General features: G+C 42.6%; 1 protein-coding gene across 1 annotated transcript in view; it reads right to left on the reverse strand.

The window, feature by feature from the left end:
- The window catches only part of LOC311293410 (uncharacterized protein), a 331,123-nt gene extending 320,768 nt beyond the window's left edge, over nt 1-10,355 (reverse strand). Inside the window, exons 1-6 of the mRNA XM_084413660.1 lie at nt 10,206-10,355; nt 9,664-9,758; nt 5,359-5,472; nt 4,711-4,836; nt 4,358-4,453; nt 2,443-4,164 (exon numbers count right to left, since the gene is read on the reverse strand). Of these exons, the coding sequence (XP_084269786.1) occupies nt 2,443-4,164; nt 4,358-4,453; nt 4,711-4,836; nt 5,359-5,472; nt 9,664-9,713 (2,108 nt within the window). The 5' untranslated portion in view covers nt 9,714-9,758; nt 10,206-10,355. The remainder of the gene's footprint in view (nt 1-2,442; nt 4,165-4,357; nt 4,454-4,710; nt 4,837-5,358; nt 5,473-9,663; nt 9,759-10,205) is intronic.
- Between the last annotated feature and the right edge of the window lie 8,936 nt (nt 10,356-19,291).

Consider the following 19,291-nt stretch of genomic DNA (forward strand, 5'->3'; position numbering starts at 1 on the left):
ATTTAACCATGAGTAACAGGCGCATATAGCCGTGACAGGTGAGTATAGTTGTGACAGGTCGAGTGACAGGCGAGTATAGCCGTGACGGGTCGCGGGACAGCCACATATACCCGTGACCATGGGTGGCGCTAGGGAGGGGCTAGCAGGTGCTTCAGAACCCCCAAGAAAGACCAAAGCACCCCGATAGCACCCCCAAAAATAATTTCTGGAAGCAATTATATTCAGGCTGTATTCTATGGAAGCCCTGAACCGCATTTTGAGGAAAAAAAAGAAAACTTATCTTGTTATTTCGAGATATTAAGTCGTTATTTCAACATAATATCTCGTTATTTCGACATAATAAAGGGACATTCTAATCTGCATTAAGCCACATTAAGTGTTCTTATAATGGTTTTCTATGGGAGGAAAATGCTTAACGTGTAATTAAACGTTCCGTTCATATTCTGGGCTCATCTGATTTTTTGTACATAGCATAGCCTACTTTGTTATGATTTTAGTATCATAATAATTCATAAATGCACACACAATTATACATGAACTTGATTTGAACAAATGCCTTTCAACTTGTGTGTGCAAAATTCAGAATTAAATTAATGTGCAGCAATTTGTACAAATAGAGAGTCTGTAGGCCTACTATACTGTTGTAGCCATTAAATAAGCGCATTTAGTTTCATATTTGTTAAAATACTATAGTATTATTTTTTTCCATTTATGTTGATTTATGAAAAGTGAACAGCACAAGTAAGAGGATGTGCAATATATCGAGAGACATGGAGTGGGTCAGACATGATTTTGACCACTTCATTAAGTTTTGTTTTGTAGAAAGCCTTTCTTTAAAGTGAATTTCGTTTTGTATAAATTGTATCTTAATTTTGATAAATTTTTCATCAACCGATTGCCTGGATTTAATAAATAAGAAGCAAATATAACAGACAATATAATCATGGAGGCGCCCGAGCCGTCACTTGCATTGCACGTTAACTGGAGCGCATCTCATCCTAACTTAACCTCACATAGACATGAGAAATACATCAAATACACAAAGCTTGAAATGTCTTTAAATGAAATAATTCAAAACGAAAAGAAAAAGGCTACTCTCTAATTATGTAATCCATTATGTGCATTTCTCTCTATTGGCGCGTTCACTACGAATATGGCAATCGTCAACTTCATATTTGCAGCCGACACTGTCAGAAAACACTAGTTTATTAATAAAAATCAATGCACGCGTCACCGGATTTACAAATACACATCTTGCTTGTTGCACGCACACATATTATGTCGGAATAACGAGATATTATGTTGAAATACAGTAACATTTTTATTCATAATACATCTTTTCTATTTGATTGAATGCTGAATGTTGCGCTTTTTCAATTTAATAAAATTAAAACTTTAATTGTGGTCATTAAAATAATTGAATATTAAATATTTAGTGGGCAAGTTTTGCTCATTTGACCTCAGCACATGCGTTAATAATTCTCTGGCGCCGCCGCTGGCCGTGATGGGTCGAGCCGTGACAGGTCGCGGGACAGCCGCAAATACCCGTGACAGGACGCGGGACAGCCGCATATCCGTGACGGGTCGCGGGACAGTCACATATAGCGGTGGCAGGTCGAGTGACAGGCGCATATAGCGGTGACAGGTCGAGTGACAGGCGCATATAGCGGTGACAGGTCGAGTGACAGGCGCATATAGCGGTGGCAGGTCAAGTGACCGGCGCATATAGCGGTGACAGGTCGAGTGACAGGCGCATATAGCGGTGACAGGTCGAGTGACAGGTCGAAGTCGAGGCGCATATAGCAGTGACAGGTCGAGTGACAGGCGCATATAGCGGTGGCAGGTCGAGTGATAGACGCATATAGCGGTGACAGGTCGAGTGACAGGCGCATATAGCGTTGGCAGGTCGAGTGACAGGTGCATATAGCGGTGGCAGGTCGAGGGACAGGCGCATATAGCGGTGGCAGGTCGTGGGACAGGCGCGTATAGCGGTGGCAGTTCGAGTAACAGGCGCAAATAGCGGTGGCAGGTCGAGTGACAGGCGCATATAGCGGTAGCAGGTCGAGTGACAGGCGCATATAGCGGTGGCAGGTCGCGGGACAGGCGCGTATAGCAGTGGCAGGTCGAGTGACAGGCGCATATAGCGATGACAGGTCGAGTGACAGGCGCACATAGCGGTGGCAAGTCGAGTGACAGGTGCATATAGCGGTGGCAGGTCGAGTGACAGGCGCACATAGCGATGACAGGTCGAGTGACAGGCGCATATAGCGGTGGCAGGTCGAGTGACAGGCGCATATAGCGGTGGCAGGTCGAGTGACAGGCGCATATAGCGGTGGCAGGTCGAGTGACATTGTCCTGTGATTTAAACACCTCTGATCTCTTAGTTTCTCTTTGTTCATGTTTTAGAGTTAGACTATAATGATTGTACTCAGTGTTACTTACTGATCATTTCTGTCTCCAATTAATCTCTTCAGTTCAAACATCTGCAGTGTCTTCTCTGAGGACAACAACATAAACACTAAAGCTGACCACTGAGACGAGGAGAGTTTCACATCACGTAATCCTCCAGACCTCATATGAGGTTGAGCTTCGTTCACTAGAGAAAGATCACCCAGTTCATTCAGACAGTGAAACAGATTGATGTATTTATCTGGAGAGGGATTCTCTCTGATTTTTTCTTTAATATAGTCAACTGTTCTCTCATTGTTGTGAGAGCTGTTTGCTGTCTGTGTCTTTAGTCCTTGTAAGAGACTCTGATTAGACTTCACTGAGAGACCCAAAAGGAAACGAAGGAAAAGGTCCAGATGCCCATTTTTACTGTCTAAAGCCTCATCCACAGCTCTCTGATGGAGATCAGATAGTGAAACTCCATTAGTTGGTTTGGTAATCTGGTCAAACACATTGATGTTATTGTTGATAAAGGAGAGATGCACATATAGAGCTGCTAGATGTTCCTGAATGCTCAGATGAACAAAGCAGAAGACTTTCTCCTGATACAAGCCCAACTCCTCTCTGAAGATCTGAGTGCACAATCCTGAGTAAACTGATGCTTCTGCCACATCAATGCCACACTCGCTCAGGTCTTCCTCATAGAAGATCAGGTGGCCTTTCACAAGCTGCTGATAAGCCAGTTTCCCCAGTTTGACAATCATTTCTTCATCTTTCACTTTCTTCTCATAGTTCTTCTCATGTTTGATGTTGGTCTGAATGAGCAGGAAGTGTGTGTACATTTGAGTGAGAGTCTTGGGAATCTCTCCTCTCTCTGCTTCACTCAACATCTTCTCTAGAACAGTGGCTGAGATCCAGCAGAACACTGGGATGTGGCACATAATAAAGAGGCTCCTTGATGACTTCAGGTGTGAGATGATCCTGTCAGCCAGACTCTGATCACTGATTCTCTTCCTGAAGTATTCCTCCTTCTGTGAGTCACTGAAGCCTCGTACCTCTGTCACTCGATGGACACACTCAGAGGGGACGAGATCCGCTGCTGCTGGTCTGGAGGTGATCCAGATGAGAGCAGAGGGAAGCAGATTCCCCACAATGAGGTTCGTCAGCAGCTCGTCCACTGAGGCTGATTCAGATATATTACACAGTTTCACTTCGCTCTTAAAGTTCAGAGACAGACGACACTCATCCAGACCATCAAAGATGAACAACACTTTATATTCATCACTGGATATTTCCATTTCTTTTGTTTCAGGAAAAAAGACATGAAGAAGATCTGAAAGACTGAGTGTTTTGTCCTTCATCAAGTTGAGCTCTCTGAAAGCGAGTGGAAATATGAACTGGACGTCCTGATTCTCTTTCCCTTCAGCCCAGTCCAGGATGAACTTCTGCACAGAGACTGTTTTTCCAATGCCAGCGACTCCCTTTGTCAGCACAGTTCTGATGGGTTTGTCTTGTCCAGGTAAAGGTCTAAAGATGTCACTGCATTTGATCGGTGTGTCCTCAGTTTCTGCTCTCCTGGACTGTGTCTCAATCTGTCTCACCTCATGCTCATTACTGATCTCTCCACTTTCACTCTCTGTGATGTAGAGCTCTGTGTAGATCTCATTCAGGAGTGTTGGGTTTCCCTGCTTTGATATTCCCTCATACAAACACTCAAACTTCTGTCTCAGATTTGATCTCAATGTGTTGAGGACTTCAGCAGGTTTAGAGTCATTGCTGTAAGATTAAAATACCACATTATCACATAAGTTAGAGAAGTAAATAGCCATAATTTACAAAACTATTTATGGGACACAGAACATCATTAGGTTTCTGAAACGTGTTAATCATTAATCATGTGTTTGAGTGATTTGTGATGTGAATTGCAGCACCTAAAATTAAACGACAACAAAAAAGTCCTGCATTTTACCTGAAACCAGGATACATGCTTTCATTAAAGTCTTGTGGCTGAATCACAGGCTTGTACACAGTTTTGTTTTTAACTGGTCTGGATAGAAGGTTTGACCTTAAATCAGAATGAAGAGGGTCAAAAATCAGACACACTGATACTGATGTAATTGTGTCATTAACTGAGTAACAAAAGCTTTTACAGTGAGTGAATGTATTAACAATACAATACATAGAGCTTTACACAAGAGCACAATGATAATCATTAATAGTGACTGAAACTAGCAAGATTGTAACTCATTAAACTGCTGTATATTAATAACAATTTCATAAAAATCAAATACAAGAAGCACATCTTTTATAGAAATGATATACCTGAGATCAGACTGTTTGTCTCCACTCTTAAAGTTTAGTGGCGGATCCATAGAGCGGTTACTCTTCATAGACACACAGCTGGACTCTGGTTTTGAGCTCTTCTGCTGGACTGAACTGGTTTCAAAACTAAGTAAAATATAAAGAATACAGACCTATAAAAGACTTTTGCTTTAATGTCTGTAACTGTTTTGCACTGTGTTTCAAACTTTGATTACAATTATTTTGATCAATTAACTCACTGGTTTGCAAATATTAAGCATGAATCAACAATTATACCAAAGCGACTGAGAAAACCGGTAATATTAGGAATTTGGAATTCAAAACAATCCAATTGAAATCAACTATAGAATTATAGAATGATTCAACTCAGGTGAACATCAACCACGATCACATGACTCTTTTCAAAGGCACAATGGAGGACGCAGGCTCAACCGACTAAAGAGACCAATGTTTTGCTGATCTTTAAAGATAAACCACCTTATCTACTCTTACTCTTGTAACGCCCAACTACTCCATTATATAAAGGTGGAAAAAATCTCAGCTTACACTTACTTGATGTCATTGCTAGTATTAGACTGACTGACAAAAATTATGACTCTAATTCAAAAGTGTCATACTATAAGCACATCTTTTATTGAAATGATATACCTGAGATCTGGCCGTTTGTCTCCACTCTTAAAGTTTAGTGGCGGATCCATAGAGCGGTTACTCTTCATAGACACACAGCTGAACTCTGGGTTTGAGCTCTTCTGCTGGACTGAACTGGAACAGAGAACAGATTCAGTTTAATCCTTTAGATTACTGTGATTACATCCATCTAGCATCAAAAAGAAAAATAATGACTAGTTTCACTTTCAACGCATCAACTCACTCGTTTACTTCCCGGAACACAAAACAAAAACGCACACCTACGGTGGCCTCACAGTGTCAGAATGTGCAACGTAAAACAAGCATCCTGAATAGCAGAACTAGAACTGTATATATGTATACTGTATGTATTACGTGAACACAACATTTCCCCCCCCCTCCGAATGTTCAAACGTGAAAGGTAGCAACAAAGTCTTCGAAGTGCCCAGGGCGCGTACAAACCCTGACAGGGTGGGGCTCAGGAACAAGGGGGCCCGGCAGCGGGGCTGAAGCAGGAGCGGTGCCCTGAGCGGCCGGAACAGCTGGGGCGAGAGGTGCCGCAATGGGATCCGGCACATGAGGGGCCGGCTCAGTTGCTGGGTTGCTCTGCTCCACCCATGCCAGGTGAGGGTGGTGAAAAGGGGAGGACACTCTGCACAGGCAGCTAGCTTGCCAACGGGAACCATCAGTCAGCTGAAATGAAGCTGGGCCGAGCTGCCGACTGACCTTGTACGGAGCCGACCAGAATGATGACAGCTTGTTAGCTCTGTGGGGCCGGCGGGCTCTGACCCAGTCTGACACTCTGATAGCAGGCCACTTAGCCTTGTGCTTCTCATCGAACCTCTGCTTCATGGAACTCTGTTGTCTCTTGACGTGAGCCTTTACTGCTGCTGGGCATGGCCGTGGGCAACCATGTCTGATATAGTCACGAAGCATGCTGAAGACTGGCTCGGCTGCTGAGGCGGACTCCAGGTCACGGAGGGAGACTGTGTCCTTCAGTGGTGAGTGGACAAGATGTACTACCTCCTCCTCATCTTCTGGAGAGACAGCAGAGCACTGGGTGGCGGCAGGGCGGGATAGAAAATCTGCTACAACATTAGTCTTGCCAGGCGTGAATTGTAACTGAAAGTCATACTGCTGCAGGCGGTCTGACCATCTGTAGAGGCGAAGGGGCCTGTGTCCTCTGCCCGAAGTGGACATCAGGGCTGTCAGGGCCTGGTGGTCCGTCCGTAGGGTAAAAGACCGCCCATACAGGTACAAATGCCACCTCTCACACGCCCAAATGCAGGCGAGGGCCTCCCTCTCACCCACTGAGTATTTCTGCTCGGTGGGGCTGAGCGCTCGGGAGGCGAAGGCTCCTCTCCTCACGGGCCTCTCCACGCCGTCATGGAGCTGTGACAGAACGGCGCCCAGAGCCACAGCAGACACATCACAGGTCACGAATGTGGGGCAGTCCAGCTGGAAGTGTGCCAGGATCGGAGACGTGGTGAGGAGACGCTTCAGTTCGTCAAACCCTACTTGGCATTCAGAAGTCCAGGTCCAGGGAGCATCCTGCCTGGAAACGCATGTAGTAGGCTGTCAACCCCAAGAATGAAGCCAGCTGCGAGGCTGTCGTGGGGTTGGGGACTGCGCTGATGGCTGCCACATTCAACTGGAGAGGGGAGATACCATCTGCCGACACACGGAACCCGACAAAATCAATGGCCGGTGTCGAGAACGTACACTTCTCAGTGTTCAAGGTGACATGGTGGCGGCTGAGGGAGTCAAAGACCTGTTCCAGGCGGGCGTTGTGTGTTTTAACATCAGGCCCGTGTACCACAATATCGTCCAAATAGGCCACGGTACCCGGGGCAGCTGGCGAGGATTGTGGACATGATCTTCTGGAAACAGCTTGGCGCTGAACTGAGCCCAAAAGGCATCCTCGTATAGCGGTACAGGCCAGTATGGGTGATAAAAGCCGTCAGGTTCCGACTCTCCGGCTGCAGAGGGATTTGTAAGTAGCCCTGACGTAAGTCCAACTTAGAAAAGACCCGGGAGCCGTAGAAGTGGGTTGCGAGTTCTTCTGTCATCGGAAGAGGGTACTTGTCAGGCACGACTGCCTTGTTGACCTGGCGAAGGTCGACGCAGACTCTCAGTCCACCTGACTTCTTCCTGGCAATGATGAGGTTGGACACCCACGGAGAGGCATCAATGGGTTCTATGATGCCATCAGCCTGGAGGCGTTGGAGCTCCTGTGTAACGCCGTCCCGCAGAGCCAGGGGAACACGCCGAAGGGGCTGGACCACGGGAGCACGCTGTGGTCCAGGAGTGGTTTGTGTGTGAATGAGGTGAGACACCCAAGGCCATTGAACAGTTCAGGCCGCCTTTGTTGCCAAGGGGAACCCACTTGTAGTATTCGTGTTCCGTTGTTGTCCTGTAGGGTAAAACCAAGGCTGAGAAAGAGGTCAAGGCCCATGATGTTCTCACCGTGGCGTAGAATGTGGAATGGGAAGCGGTCCACAGTTGTAGAGGTGTAGCGAACTGGGAGGTAAAGTAGGCCAACTAGTGTTGCACGGTGCACCGATACTTCAAAAGTATCGCGATTCTCGGTAATTAAAAATGTCACGATTCTTAAATTTATTAGTATCGATACTTCTAAGAATGACCGCGTTCAAGATTTGTAAGCCCGGCAACACACTGGATGCGTGGCGTGTCCGTTTTTATTTCGGCTCCCTTGTTAACAGGTTAGAGCTAGCACACTGCCTGCGTGACACGCGCGCATGCTAGAAATAAAACCAACGCCTATTTTTCACGCAAGCGTGTTGAAAGCGTTTCCAGGCAAAATAGAATAGGAAAAGATGGTTCTATGTCACTTTGACACGAATACATATTAATAAATGACATTTTGATGTTTGAAAGTCTCTAGGTTTTGACATAAATGCAGATATAAATGTAATTTAAAAAAATATTATCGATTTTCAAATACTGCACCTGTCAATACAGAACGAAATATTCTGTAGCCTATTTTGCCGTCAACACTGCCGACGTTGTCTTTGCAGCTATATATTTATGTTTAACATGAAGTATAGGCCTTCCACAACTCTCTCCCCATATGTCAAATATATCACCAATGAGGCTTATCATATGTTACCAATATTAAACATTGTTTAATATAATCGCTGTTCATATTTTTATTCAAAGTTCAGAATAAAGATAAAGTTATTACCGGTAACTCTTATGTTTCTTATGATAACTGAGATAATGCTGCTAAATTTATTATTTTTTTTTATCTTGAATGTCATTGCTCTAATTTATTTTTTATATTTTTATATTTCATATTTTGTTCAAATGTTTAATATATCTGCTGTTCATATGTTCATTTATTAGTGTGTTATATGATTAGAATGTTGTCCCGGTTTTAAAATAAAGCACAGCAATGATATTTGAGAGTGTTTCTCCCTTTTCAGGAAAAGTATCGAAATCGCAATTCTTGACTTGGTATCGGTATCGAAACAATCATTTTGGTATCGTGACAACACTAAGGCCAACAACGTTGATTTTGAGCAGTGGATGGGGGCTGCAGCTGTCTGTTTGGGAAGAGTAGGTTACAGGTGTCAACATTCAGCAGTGACACCTTGGCCCCAGTGTCGAGGAGAAGAGGGACACAGCGGCCATCCAGGTATACGGGGCACCTGGAGAAGGTCCTTGGGTGGGGGCCTATGGTGCGCACTGGCACCACCGGGTCATGTGACTGTTCAGAGTAGTCAGCTGGAGCAGACCGGCACCATTTAGCGAAGTGGTTAGGTTTCTGACAGCGTCTGTATGTTTGGCCCCTAGCAGGGCAGTCCTGAGCCCTTGTGGCATGACGGGTGGATTAATGCCGTAATTACAGCATTGTAAGTGTCCAGAGTACCATCGAGCGTGTTGAAAATCCTGTTCCCCTCCGCTCCTAGCAAGTGCAGTAGGATAGCGCGCTTCCTCGCGCTAGTGGCATTATCCAATCCAATAGCTAAAAGGTACAGTCCAAAAGACGTTCTCCACTGATTCAAAGGAACGACAGGTTCGCCAGGGAGGGGCAAAAAATAGTCCGGAGGTGGCAGAGAAAAAAACGGGGCATCAGCCATCCTCGTCACCAATGTTATGTTGCTAAAAAATAACGACTATTTTCACTTTCAATGCATCAACTCACTCGTTTATTTCCCGGAACATAAAACAAAAACACACACCTACGGTGGCCTCACAGTGTCAGAATGTGCAACGTAAAACAAGCATCCTGAATAGCAGAACTAGAACTGTATATATGTATACTGTATGTATTACGTGAACACAACAGTTTGTTGAAAGTACCTGCATCCTGGAGAAAAATCTCCATCTCTGGATCCTTGCGAATCAGCCATGATGAAGCTGCTGGAGAATCTGATGAGTTTGATCTCCTCCACTGACTCTTAATGAAAAACATTCAGACACTAAATTAAATTAAACAATCTTCATTATTTAGCTGAACATATCTGGAGTGTGGGAGAAAAGGATCATGACATGTGACTGCATTAACTCAAGACCGTTGGACTTAGAATTTTATGAAAAATAACTGACACCGAGAAACACTGATTGAACAAGTTCAGGTGAAAAAGAAATCAAACCCCGACCCACATCGACAGACACTGATCCGATAAAAAAAAGAAAAGAAAACTGTTTGTTGGCGTTTGTGTGAATTGGCCTATGTATGTTTACACATAAGATAAACTTCTGAAGAAACAAACATCACGAAACACAAAGGAAACACTGAAGAGAAAGAAACCCTTTATTAAAGGTTTCATAAATAAAACAATCACGTAAAATGTCCTCCAGAGATTCATATTAATATGAGAAAGTCACACATGAACACTCACCTTGATCAAACTTTTACAAGATACAGGTTCTCAAATCCTCCAGCTTTAAAATCATAAAACTACACGTAAATTCCTTTATAATGGTTGATAAACACTTTGATGCTCTGTTTTTGCTTAAAATGGCTGTGTGACGAGAGAGAGAGAGAGACGTAGGCCGTTTCTCAATATGCAATTTTATCTGTAGGCCTACTTTGTTCTTGAGAAACGTCATCTGTCGCGGCCCAAGTAGGCCTACTGTTCAAAGTTCACTAGCCAAGTCAAGTTCATTTTCCCGGATGTGTTCGTGATCCGCCCCTTTTACCGCGGATGCATCGAGAGGTGAGGTGCGGAGTGGACTTGAGACAGCTAGGATCCCTGAATGCATTTACCAGCAAGCGTAATTTAAAAATAGGCTACTACTGTTATTGTGTCACGAAATGTAGTTTAATATGGGATGAATATAGTATCAAAATTATTAACACGTGCAAACACACTTATCAATGAACTTGATGCATGTTGCAGAAATGTTTTATCAATGCCTTTCAACTTGCGTGTGCAAAATTCAAAATTGAATGAATGTGAAGCAATTTGTACAAATAGAGACATTTTTGTGAATACAAATGTTTTCCTTTGTATTAGTGTATCATAATTTGCGCATGCAACAAAGAAGATGTGCGTTTGTGGATCAGGTGACACGCGTGCATTCATTGACGTCTTTTCTGAGTCAATCTCATTTGATTCATTTGGATTTTGAGACTTTCTTTTCGCAGTTTTTAAGCATTTCACAACCCACACACAAACAACTACAAATTAATAGGCCTGGTGCTAATTATTAATGTGTGCACAACTACCCATCTATTTGACAAATTCACAAATGTGCGTCACTACAAAAACTAATACAACTTGTGTGTGCAAAATCCAAAATCACATGAATGTGCAGCATTTTGTACAAATAGAGACATAGTTGTTGATACAAAACCTCGATTTTGTATTAATGTAGGCCAGAATTTGTTCATGCAACAAGTAAGATGTGTATTTGTGGATCAGGTGACACGCGTGCATTCATTGACTCGTTTCTGAGTCAATCCTATTTGATTCATTTGGATTTTGAGACTTTCATTTCGCCGGTTTAGCCTTGCACAATCCATACACAGTTGTCTGAGAAAACCTGCTATTGCATCAGAATATGAACAACACCCATAGAAAACCATTTTAAAACGCTAAACGTGCAATAGCGAGTTGCATGTTCATGTTGAGGGTAAATGTGGCTGAGTCGTCGTGAGCAGATGTAAACACTCAGGAGAAGTTGGATGAGTTTGAACAGATGGGATATTTTTATTTACCCCAATTAAGGCCAAAGAAAGGCATTACAAATTTACAAGAAAGAAAAAAAAAAAAGAAAAAAAAACTGTTTAGTAAAGAAAATAAATTGACATAAGAGTCAAAAAAAAAAAAAAAAAAAAAAAAACAATCACAATTTTGCAGCCTTTGCACAAGCCACTATACATAGAGCATCACACAGACTTAAGTCTTCTCATCTCATGCCCCCCCAAGAGAATAAAGCTACTCATCTTTATAGGACTAAAGGTACCCCTGAAATTGGCACATACCAACACAATATTACAATGCAGGGGTGGCTCAGGTGAATAGTCCATAAATGCTTAAAAACAGCCGAAATGCTACATCTATAACACTAGAAAATTACAAAATATAATTTCTATGATTCCCGCTAACATTTGGCAAAGCCACAAGTCATACTAACAGTCAAACAATTAATAACTCAAACTCCGGTTCACTTGCAATTGACCCGGAAGTCATAGCGTTATTTAAACCCCCCCCAATTGCGGCAAAATTTCCTTTACACAAACAAACCGGAGACGCCAGTAAGACACAAAGATGGTATGTCAAAGCTATGTTCCTTTTAAACTAAATAAACAGATACATAATTAATGAAAACATATGTTACGTGGTTATTGAAACTGATCATGATTGTGAAATAAATAACAAGGTTTTAAACAGCAAGATATGTATTGATGATAGTAGCTATAGCATATAAATCACCGTAGTCATAGATATTATAAGTGTGCACACGAAACTACGGGATTACTGTGGGAGTTTTGATAAAAGGCTAGGTTACCGCTGATTTGAAACAATATAAGGATTAACAAAACACATTAACACGCTTGACAAACAAATACAAGCAACATATGCACTCAGTCTTTGTGAACTGTAATAGGTAGCGCATCGCTGCCGTGACGGTAGCTAAGCGCCCCGTCACAGTTCAATAAGGTGTATTGGCTACTGAGATTAAATATCACGCCTTACTGCATTGACATTAAGCTTTTTCTTTATAATATGCTCTATGGGATGAAAGCTATAGGCTATAGCCTACAGACAAGAGCCTATATGAACGCGACGCGTGACGTTTCACGTTAATGGCATTATGATACTATATATTCATTTATAATCATTTTGATACTATATTCATCGAGTGTGTGTGAGAGAGAGAGAGAGAGAGAGAGAGAGAGAGAGAGAGAGAGAGAGAGAGAGAGAGAGAGAGAGAGAGTGTGAGTGAGTGTGTGTCTGTGTGTGAGAGTGAGTGAGTGTGTGTGTGTGTGTGTGTGTGTGTGAGAGAGAGAGAGAGAGAGAGAGAGAGTGAGTGAGTGAGTGAGTGAGTGAGTGAGTGAGTGAGTGAGTGAGTGAGTGAGTGAGTGTGTGAGTGAGTGTGTGAGAGAGAGTGTCTGTGTGAGAATGTGTGTGAGAGTGTGTGTGTGTGAGAGAGAGAGAGAGAGTGAGTGTGTGTGTGTGTGTGTGTGTGTGTGTGTGAGAGAGAGAGAGAGAGAGAGTGTGTGTGTGTGTGTGTGTGTGTGTGTGTGTGTGTGTGTGTGTGTGTGTGTGTGTGTGTGTGTGTGTGTGTGAGAGAGAGAGAGAGAGAGAGAGAGAGAGAGAGAGAGAGAGAGAGAGAGAGAGAGAGAGAGAGAGAGAGAGAGAGAGAGAGAGAGAGAGAGAGAGAGAGAGAGAGAGAGAGAGAGAGAGAGAGAGAGAGAGAGAGAGAGAGAGTGTGATTCTGAGGAGACAAGTCACACTTGAGTTGAGCTCCAGATAAATTGCAAGAAAATAAGATTAATTTGCTAACAAGCTAATGAAAAGAGAGGATTCAACATACAACAACATCTAGACAACATCTAAACAAAGATTTTGTTGAATCTGGACAGGTTTTTTTTTTTTTTTTTTTTTTTTTTTTTTTTTACACTGTCACACCTGAATTTGAGGAAAAGTTCAAGAGAAGCTGATCACAGGATAACCTCTGCAGAAGAGGATACTCATGTTGGAAAGGATAACATCAAGCAAAACAACAACAACAGCCACTATAAGAAAACTTGGAGGAAAAGAAAGGTAAAAACATTTTGAATGGACAGTGCTATTTATCTCTCTTTGGACTTTTGCTTGATCCCTGTGTGAAAGAACAGCACAGAAAAACATTCTTGGACATTTTGGACACAACTGGAATTTTATAGAAATCAGTGAAAGTCATATTTTCCCCATTTTTGGCTTATTTACTCATTTTTACCAGTTTTATATCTCCACTGGGAGATTATAAACAAAAACAATTCAGAACAGTGGCAGTTATTTCAGTTGATTGTTTACATTTCAAATCAATGATGGCCAACGCATCATCTTGGCCCCGCCCCTTCATCTACCCTCAGAAGAGCTCTGAGACCTCCAGGCTGATGCTCAGACACAAGCAGATGAAGGAGAGGCCTGACACACTGTTTGCAGATCTACAGGACCACAGTGCCATGAACAACCTGCTCTTTTACACCGAACACAGCCCTTTATGGCACACTGCCTTCTGTCAACATCTCACCTTTACCAAGAAAAGAGGCATCTGTAAAGGCAGACAGATCTTAGCATTTGAAGATGCTGAAAAAAATGATGAAACACGATTTTTGACCCTGAACTTGTATCAAAATGGCACTGTCATGGTCCAGGGATCAGAGTCTGCTCTCAAGGTCTTCATTGAAGATTTTGAATTAATAAAAAAGCTGGCACTGTCTGATGAAGTGGACAAGAATATGAACATTGTTCCCTCTCCTGAAAAATCAGTTCTAAAGACGACAGTGACTTCAGCAACTACCATTCCATCTCCAATGTCAAGAATGAAAGACAACTTTTCACTTCTGGAAGTAGAGGTCGTGGAGATAAAAGAATTAATACTATCCCACCTGAAAGACAACAACATGGAACAAGTGACAATTGACATAAATAACTTAAAACAAGAAGTTGAATCTCTGCAGAGACACAGAGAAGAAATGACAGAAGAACTTCAGAAAACTAAAGATGAACTAAGGGAAGTTAAATCAACTTTAGGAAGACAACTAACGGAAGTTAGAATAGAAATGCAGGAGGAGTTATTGGCCTTGAAGTCAGTACTCCACACCAAAGATGAACTCATCACAGATCTGAAAGAAAGACTCGATTCTGTTTCAGCACCTAAAGAGTCTTCTGCCAAACCCTTGACTCGTCCAGAGATGCCCATGGAAAACCCTCAACCTGAACAGCTGCCAGTGGAAGAAGAGCCTCACTGCTCGACTGATCCAGCACCCCAGATCCACAGCTCCTCTGCACAGGACCCGGGAGAAACACATGCTCTTATCCTGACTGACTCTAATGGGAAATATGTCAATGAGAGACTTCTACTACCAAACATGAAAGCCAAGAAAATCTGGTGCCCAAACACAAGAAGTGCTTTTCAGATCCTGTCTGAGAGTAAGCATGAAAACTACCAGCACATCGTAATCCACACAGGGACGAATGATTTAAGGGCCATGAAGGGCCGTGTGGCTCCTATGATGAGAGAGGTGGCGATCAGAGCCACACAACGCTTCCCAGAGGCTAGAGTAACCCTGTCCACACTGCTACCACGCACCGATGTGCCATTCCACGTGATCCACGGGAATAATGTGGAACTGTCCAGAAGCTGCGCACTCATTCCCAATGTTCATCTCGCCCATCACAAAGACATACAGCCTCATCATATGTATGACCACATACATCTCAATAAGCAAGGAGTGAAAGTCTTCGCCAGAGTGTTGAAAAGCACAGCCCTTGGAAACACAGCAAGAAACAACAGAAACTTCGAAAACAGGAGAAGCCCTCGTCCTCCAGCAGAGCCCAGACGGACCACCAGACCTCCATCCCAACACAAGAGCTACACAACACAGAGAAGTCCCCGTCCTCCAGCAGAGCCCAGACCAGCCGGACCTCCATCCCAACACAAGAGCTACGCAGCGGCCGCTCAACAACCACAGAACCCTGCAGCCGCTGAACTCAACCAGATACGACATCTGCTGAACATCATCTGCTCCAGGCTGAGGACATAAGCTGCATCACACACACACACACACACACCTATTCATGAAATCATTTAAAATCAGTTGTTGGAATATACAAGGTCTGCACTCTTCTACTTTTGGTAATAAGACTGCAGACCAAGACTTACTCAGCAGTGTAACAGACATGGACATCTGTATTTTTCAGGAGACGTGGTGTCGTAGTAATGAGACCTTACATTGTCCAATAGGATACAAGGAAATTATGGTTCCTTCATCAAAAAATTCTAAAATTAAATGTGGCCGAGACTCAGGTGGAATACTCATATGGCACAAAGACGATCTAAAAAATTCAATTAAAGTTGCTAAAACTGGAAAATCATCCATTTGGCTTGAAGTGAAATCCGTCATATATCAGTCTAATCTTTACCTCTGTGCAGTCTATATTCCCCCTCATGACTCTCCCTATTACGAAGAGCAAAGCTTCCCAACATTACAGACTGACATCTTACACTTTCAGTCCAGAGGAAACATCCTCATCTGCGGAGACTTAAACGCCAGAACAGGGCGAGAAATTGATTATGTAAATATTGTAGATAATGAGCACATCCCCAATGACACCACGTTTCATCCCTCATCGAATATCACACCAAGAAACAGCTATGATACCTCAGTGAACATTAGTGGAAAACAAATGTTGAAACTCTGTAAAGGTTTAGGATTACACATTATTAACGGCAGAACTCGTGGAGACACATTAGGTAGATTCACTTACTGCTCCAGATTAGGAACCAGTGTGGTTGATTATTCAATAACAGATATTGATCAAAACTTTATTAACGCCTTCACAGTCAGACCTCAGCTCCCGATGTCCGATCACTGCCAAACTGTGCTTTATCTGAAAGCCCCATGTCAAATAACCAAACCTGCTCCACCTGAATCTGAAAAACTGATTCCTCTGAAACAGAAACTCAAGTGGAATCAATCCAACTCGGAACAATTCAAAGAAAATATGAACAATCCTACCATATTAAAAATGCTAGATGAATTTATGTCCACTGAATTCACCTTAGATATTAATGGAATAAATTTAGCAACAAAAAACTTAAATTACATATTCATAACATTGATAACTCTATCTAATATTAAACAGCAAACCAAACATAGAACCAATCAACAGAGAAAGAGAAAGGATGTCTGGTTTGATGATGAATGTGCCGGTCTCAGAAAAGAACTCAGGAGACTTTCCAACAAAAAGCACAAAGATCCGTCCAGCCAGACATTACGGCTTTCCTACTCAGACTGTCTGCAAAAGTACAAAACACTTCTGTGGAACAAAAGAGACAAATATTTTCACACTAAAATTGAAGAAATTGACGATTCAGTGGATCAAAACACTTTCTGGAACCTATATAAAAAACTCGAAAAACCCAAATTAGAGATATCACTCCAGAATGGCACAATCTGGAAATCTTACTTTGAAAATCTGTATCAAAAAACTGAGCCGGCCGACCTCAACCAGCCTCAGAGTAAAGTAAAGAAAACTTTAGAAGACATGGAAAAAACTATTAAGAAATATCAAAATCCATTAGATAAATCAATAACGATATCTGAAATATTAGAACATATTAAAAATCTTAAATTAAAGAAAGCATGTGGACAAGATCACATTAATAACGAGATGCTTAAACTCAGCAGTCCCAGCATGATTCAAACTCTAGCCAAATTATTTAATCTGGTGTTCTGGTCCGGACACTTCCCTGAGATCTGGTCTGAAGGACTCATCACCCCCATATTTAAGAGCGGTGATCGACTCGACCCCAATAACTACCGCGGCATCAGTGTGGGCAGTGTGTTGGGAAAACTGTTCTGCAGTATCATCAACAGACGCATCGTCTCACACATCTCAGCACACGACATCTTAAATAAAGCTCAGATTGGCTTTTTACCGAAACATCGCACATCCGACCACATCTATTCCCTCCACACTCTCATCAACAAGAACATCAGTGACAAACAAAGGAAAATATTCGCATGTTTTGTAGACTTTAAAAAAGCATTTGATTCAATTTGGCATGATGGTCTACTGTACAAAATCCTACAAATTGGCATCGGCGGAAAAACGTTTGACATTATAAAATCTCTGTACACCAACAGCAGAAGTGCGGTGAAGATCGGTAACCACAGAACCGCCTTCTTCCAGCAGGGCCGTGGAGTGAGGCAGGGCTGCAGTCTGAGCCCGACTCTATTCAACATCTACATCAATGATCTGGCATCAGCGCTGGAGAGCTCTACTGCGCCCGGCCTCACTCTACAGGGGTCAGAGGTCAGATGTCTGCTGTACGCGGATGACCTGGTCCTGCTGTCCCGCACACCTGAGGGCCTTCAGCAGAGCCTGTCCCTGCTGGAACAATACTGTCACGACTGGGCCCTGACCGTCAATCTGGACAAAACCAGAGTCATGGTGTTCCAGAAGAAAGCCCGATCTCAGGGACACAAACACCAGTTCCTGTATAAAGGCCATGTTCTGCAGCACAGCTCTAGCTACAGCTATCTGGGCATCGACATCAGCGCTTCGGGACGCTTCGGTCTGGCTGTGAAAACACTCGGTGAAAAGGCTCGGAGGGCTTTCTATGCTATAAAGTCACGATGTGGACACTTAAAATTACCCATTAAAACCTGGATAAAATTATATAATTCAATAATAAAACCAATTCTTTTATATGGGTGTGAAATTTGGGGACCAGTACTAAATTTTAAAAATTGGGATAAAACATTAGTAGAAAAATTACAATTGGAAATTGCCAAAAATATTCTCGGGGTTCACAGAAACACGTCCACTGCCGCCTGTAGGGCTGAGCTAGGCCTGTACCCGCTGAACATCGAGATCCAGAAGAGATGTGTTCAGTTCTGGCATCATCTCCATCAGTCTGATCCAGAGTCAGTGCAATATAAAGCCCTCCTCGCCAATGAAACCTCAGCAGAACCTCATCCTCTGAACACACTCGCTCTCCAACTCGTCCATCAGACTATACTCCCCATCAACCCCAAACCTATCATTAACCAAATCCACAAACATCTAAAAGACACTCATGATGAAGCACTAAAAGCACATTTTGCCCTCCAGAATAAACTCCAATGTTACTCGACCCTCAATAGAACCACTAAATTGGCCAGTTATCTATTTATTAAACATTTTAAAGAAAGACAAATCCTCTCCAAATACAGATTAAGTGACCATGATCTAGAGATAGAGAGAGGAAGACATAGACAAACATGGACAGAGAGAGAGCAGAGGATCTGTAGACACTGTGACCTACAGCACATCGAGGATGAGGAACACTTTCTGCTCTTCTGCTCCAGATACTCCAGTATAAGAGAAACCTTTCTGCCCAGATTTGAAATCTTGATTCCATCGTTCTCTGAACTGAGTGACGCTGAGAAAATGTTCTTCTTACTGGGAGAAGATGATATTACAGCTGCACTAGCGGCTAAATATGTGTTAGCTATTCACAACGCCAGAGTCAGCTAATTCTCTAGAGAGACCCACTGTATTTATTCATTTATTAGGATAGATTGTGTTTATTTATCTATTTATTTATATTGACTATGCTACATATGACATGATCTATACATATATGTTTTGTTAGTTTGTATATGTTTTTTTTGTTTGTTTTATTATTTATATATAATATGTTCATGCTTTGGCAACATTGTGTTACACAGTCATGCTAATAAAGCTCATTTGAATTGAGAGAGAGAGAGAGAGAGAGA

The sequence above is a fragment of the Rutilus rutilus genome (assembly GCF_951802725.1).
Source record: "Rutilus rutilus genome assembly, chromosome: 7".
Taxonomy (NCBI): Eukaryota; Metazoa; Chordata; class Actinopteri; order Cypriniformes; family Leuciscidae; genus Rutilus; species Rutilus rutilus.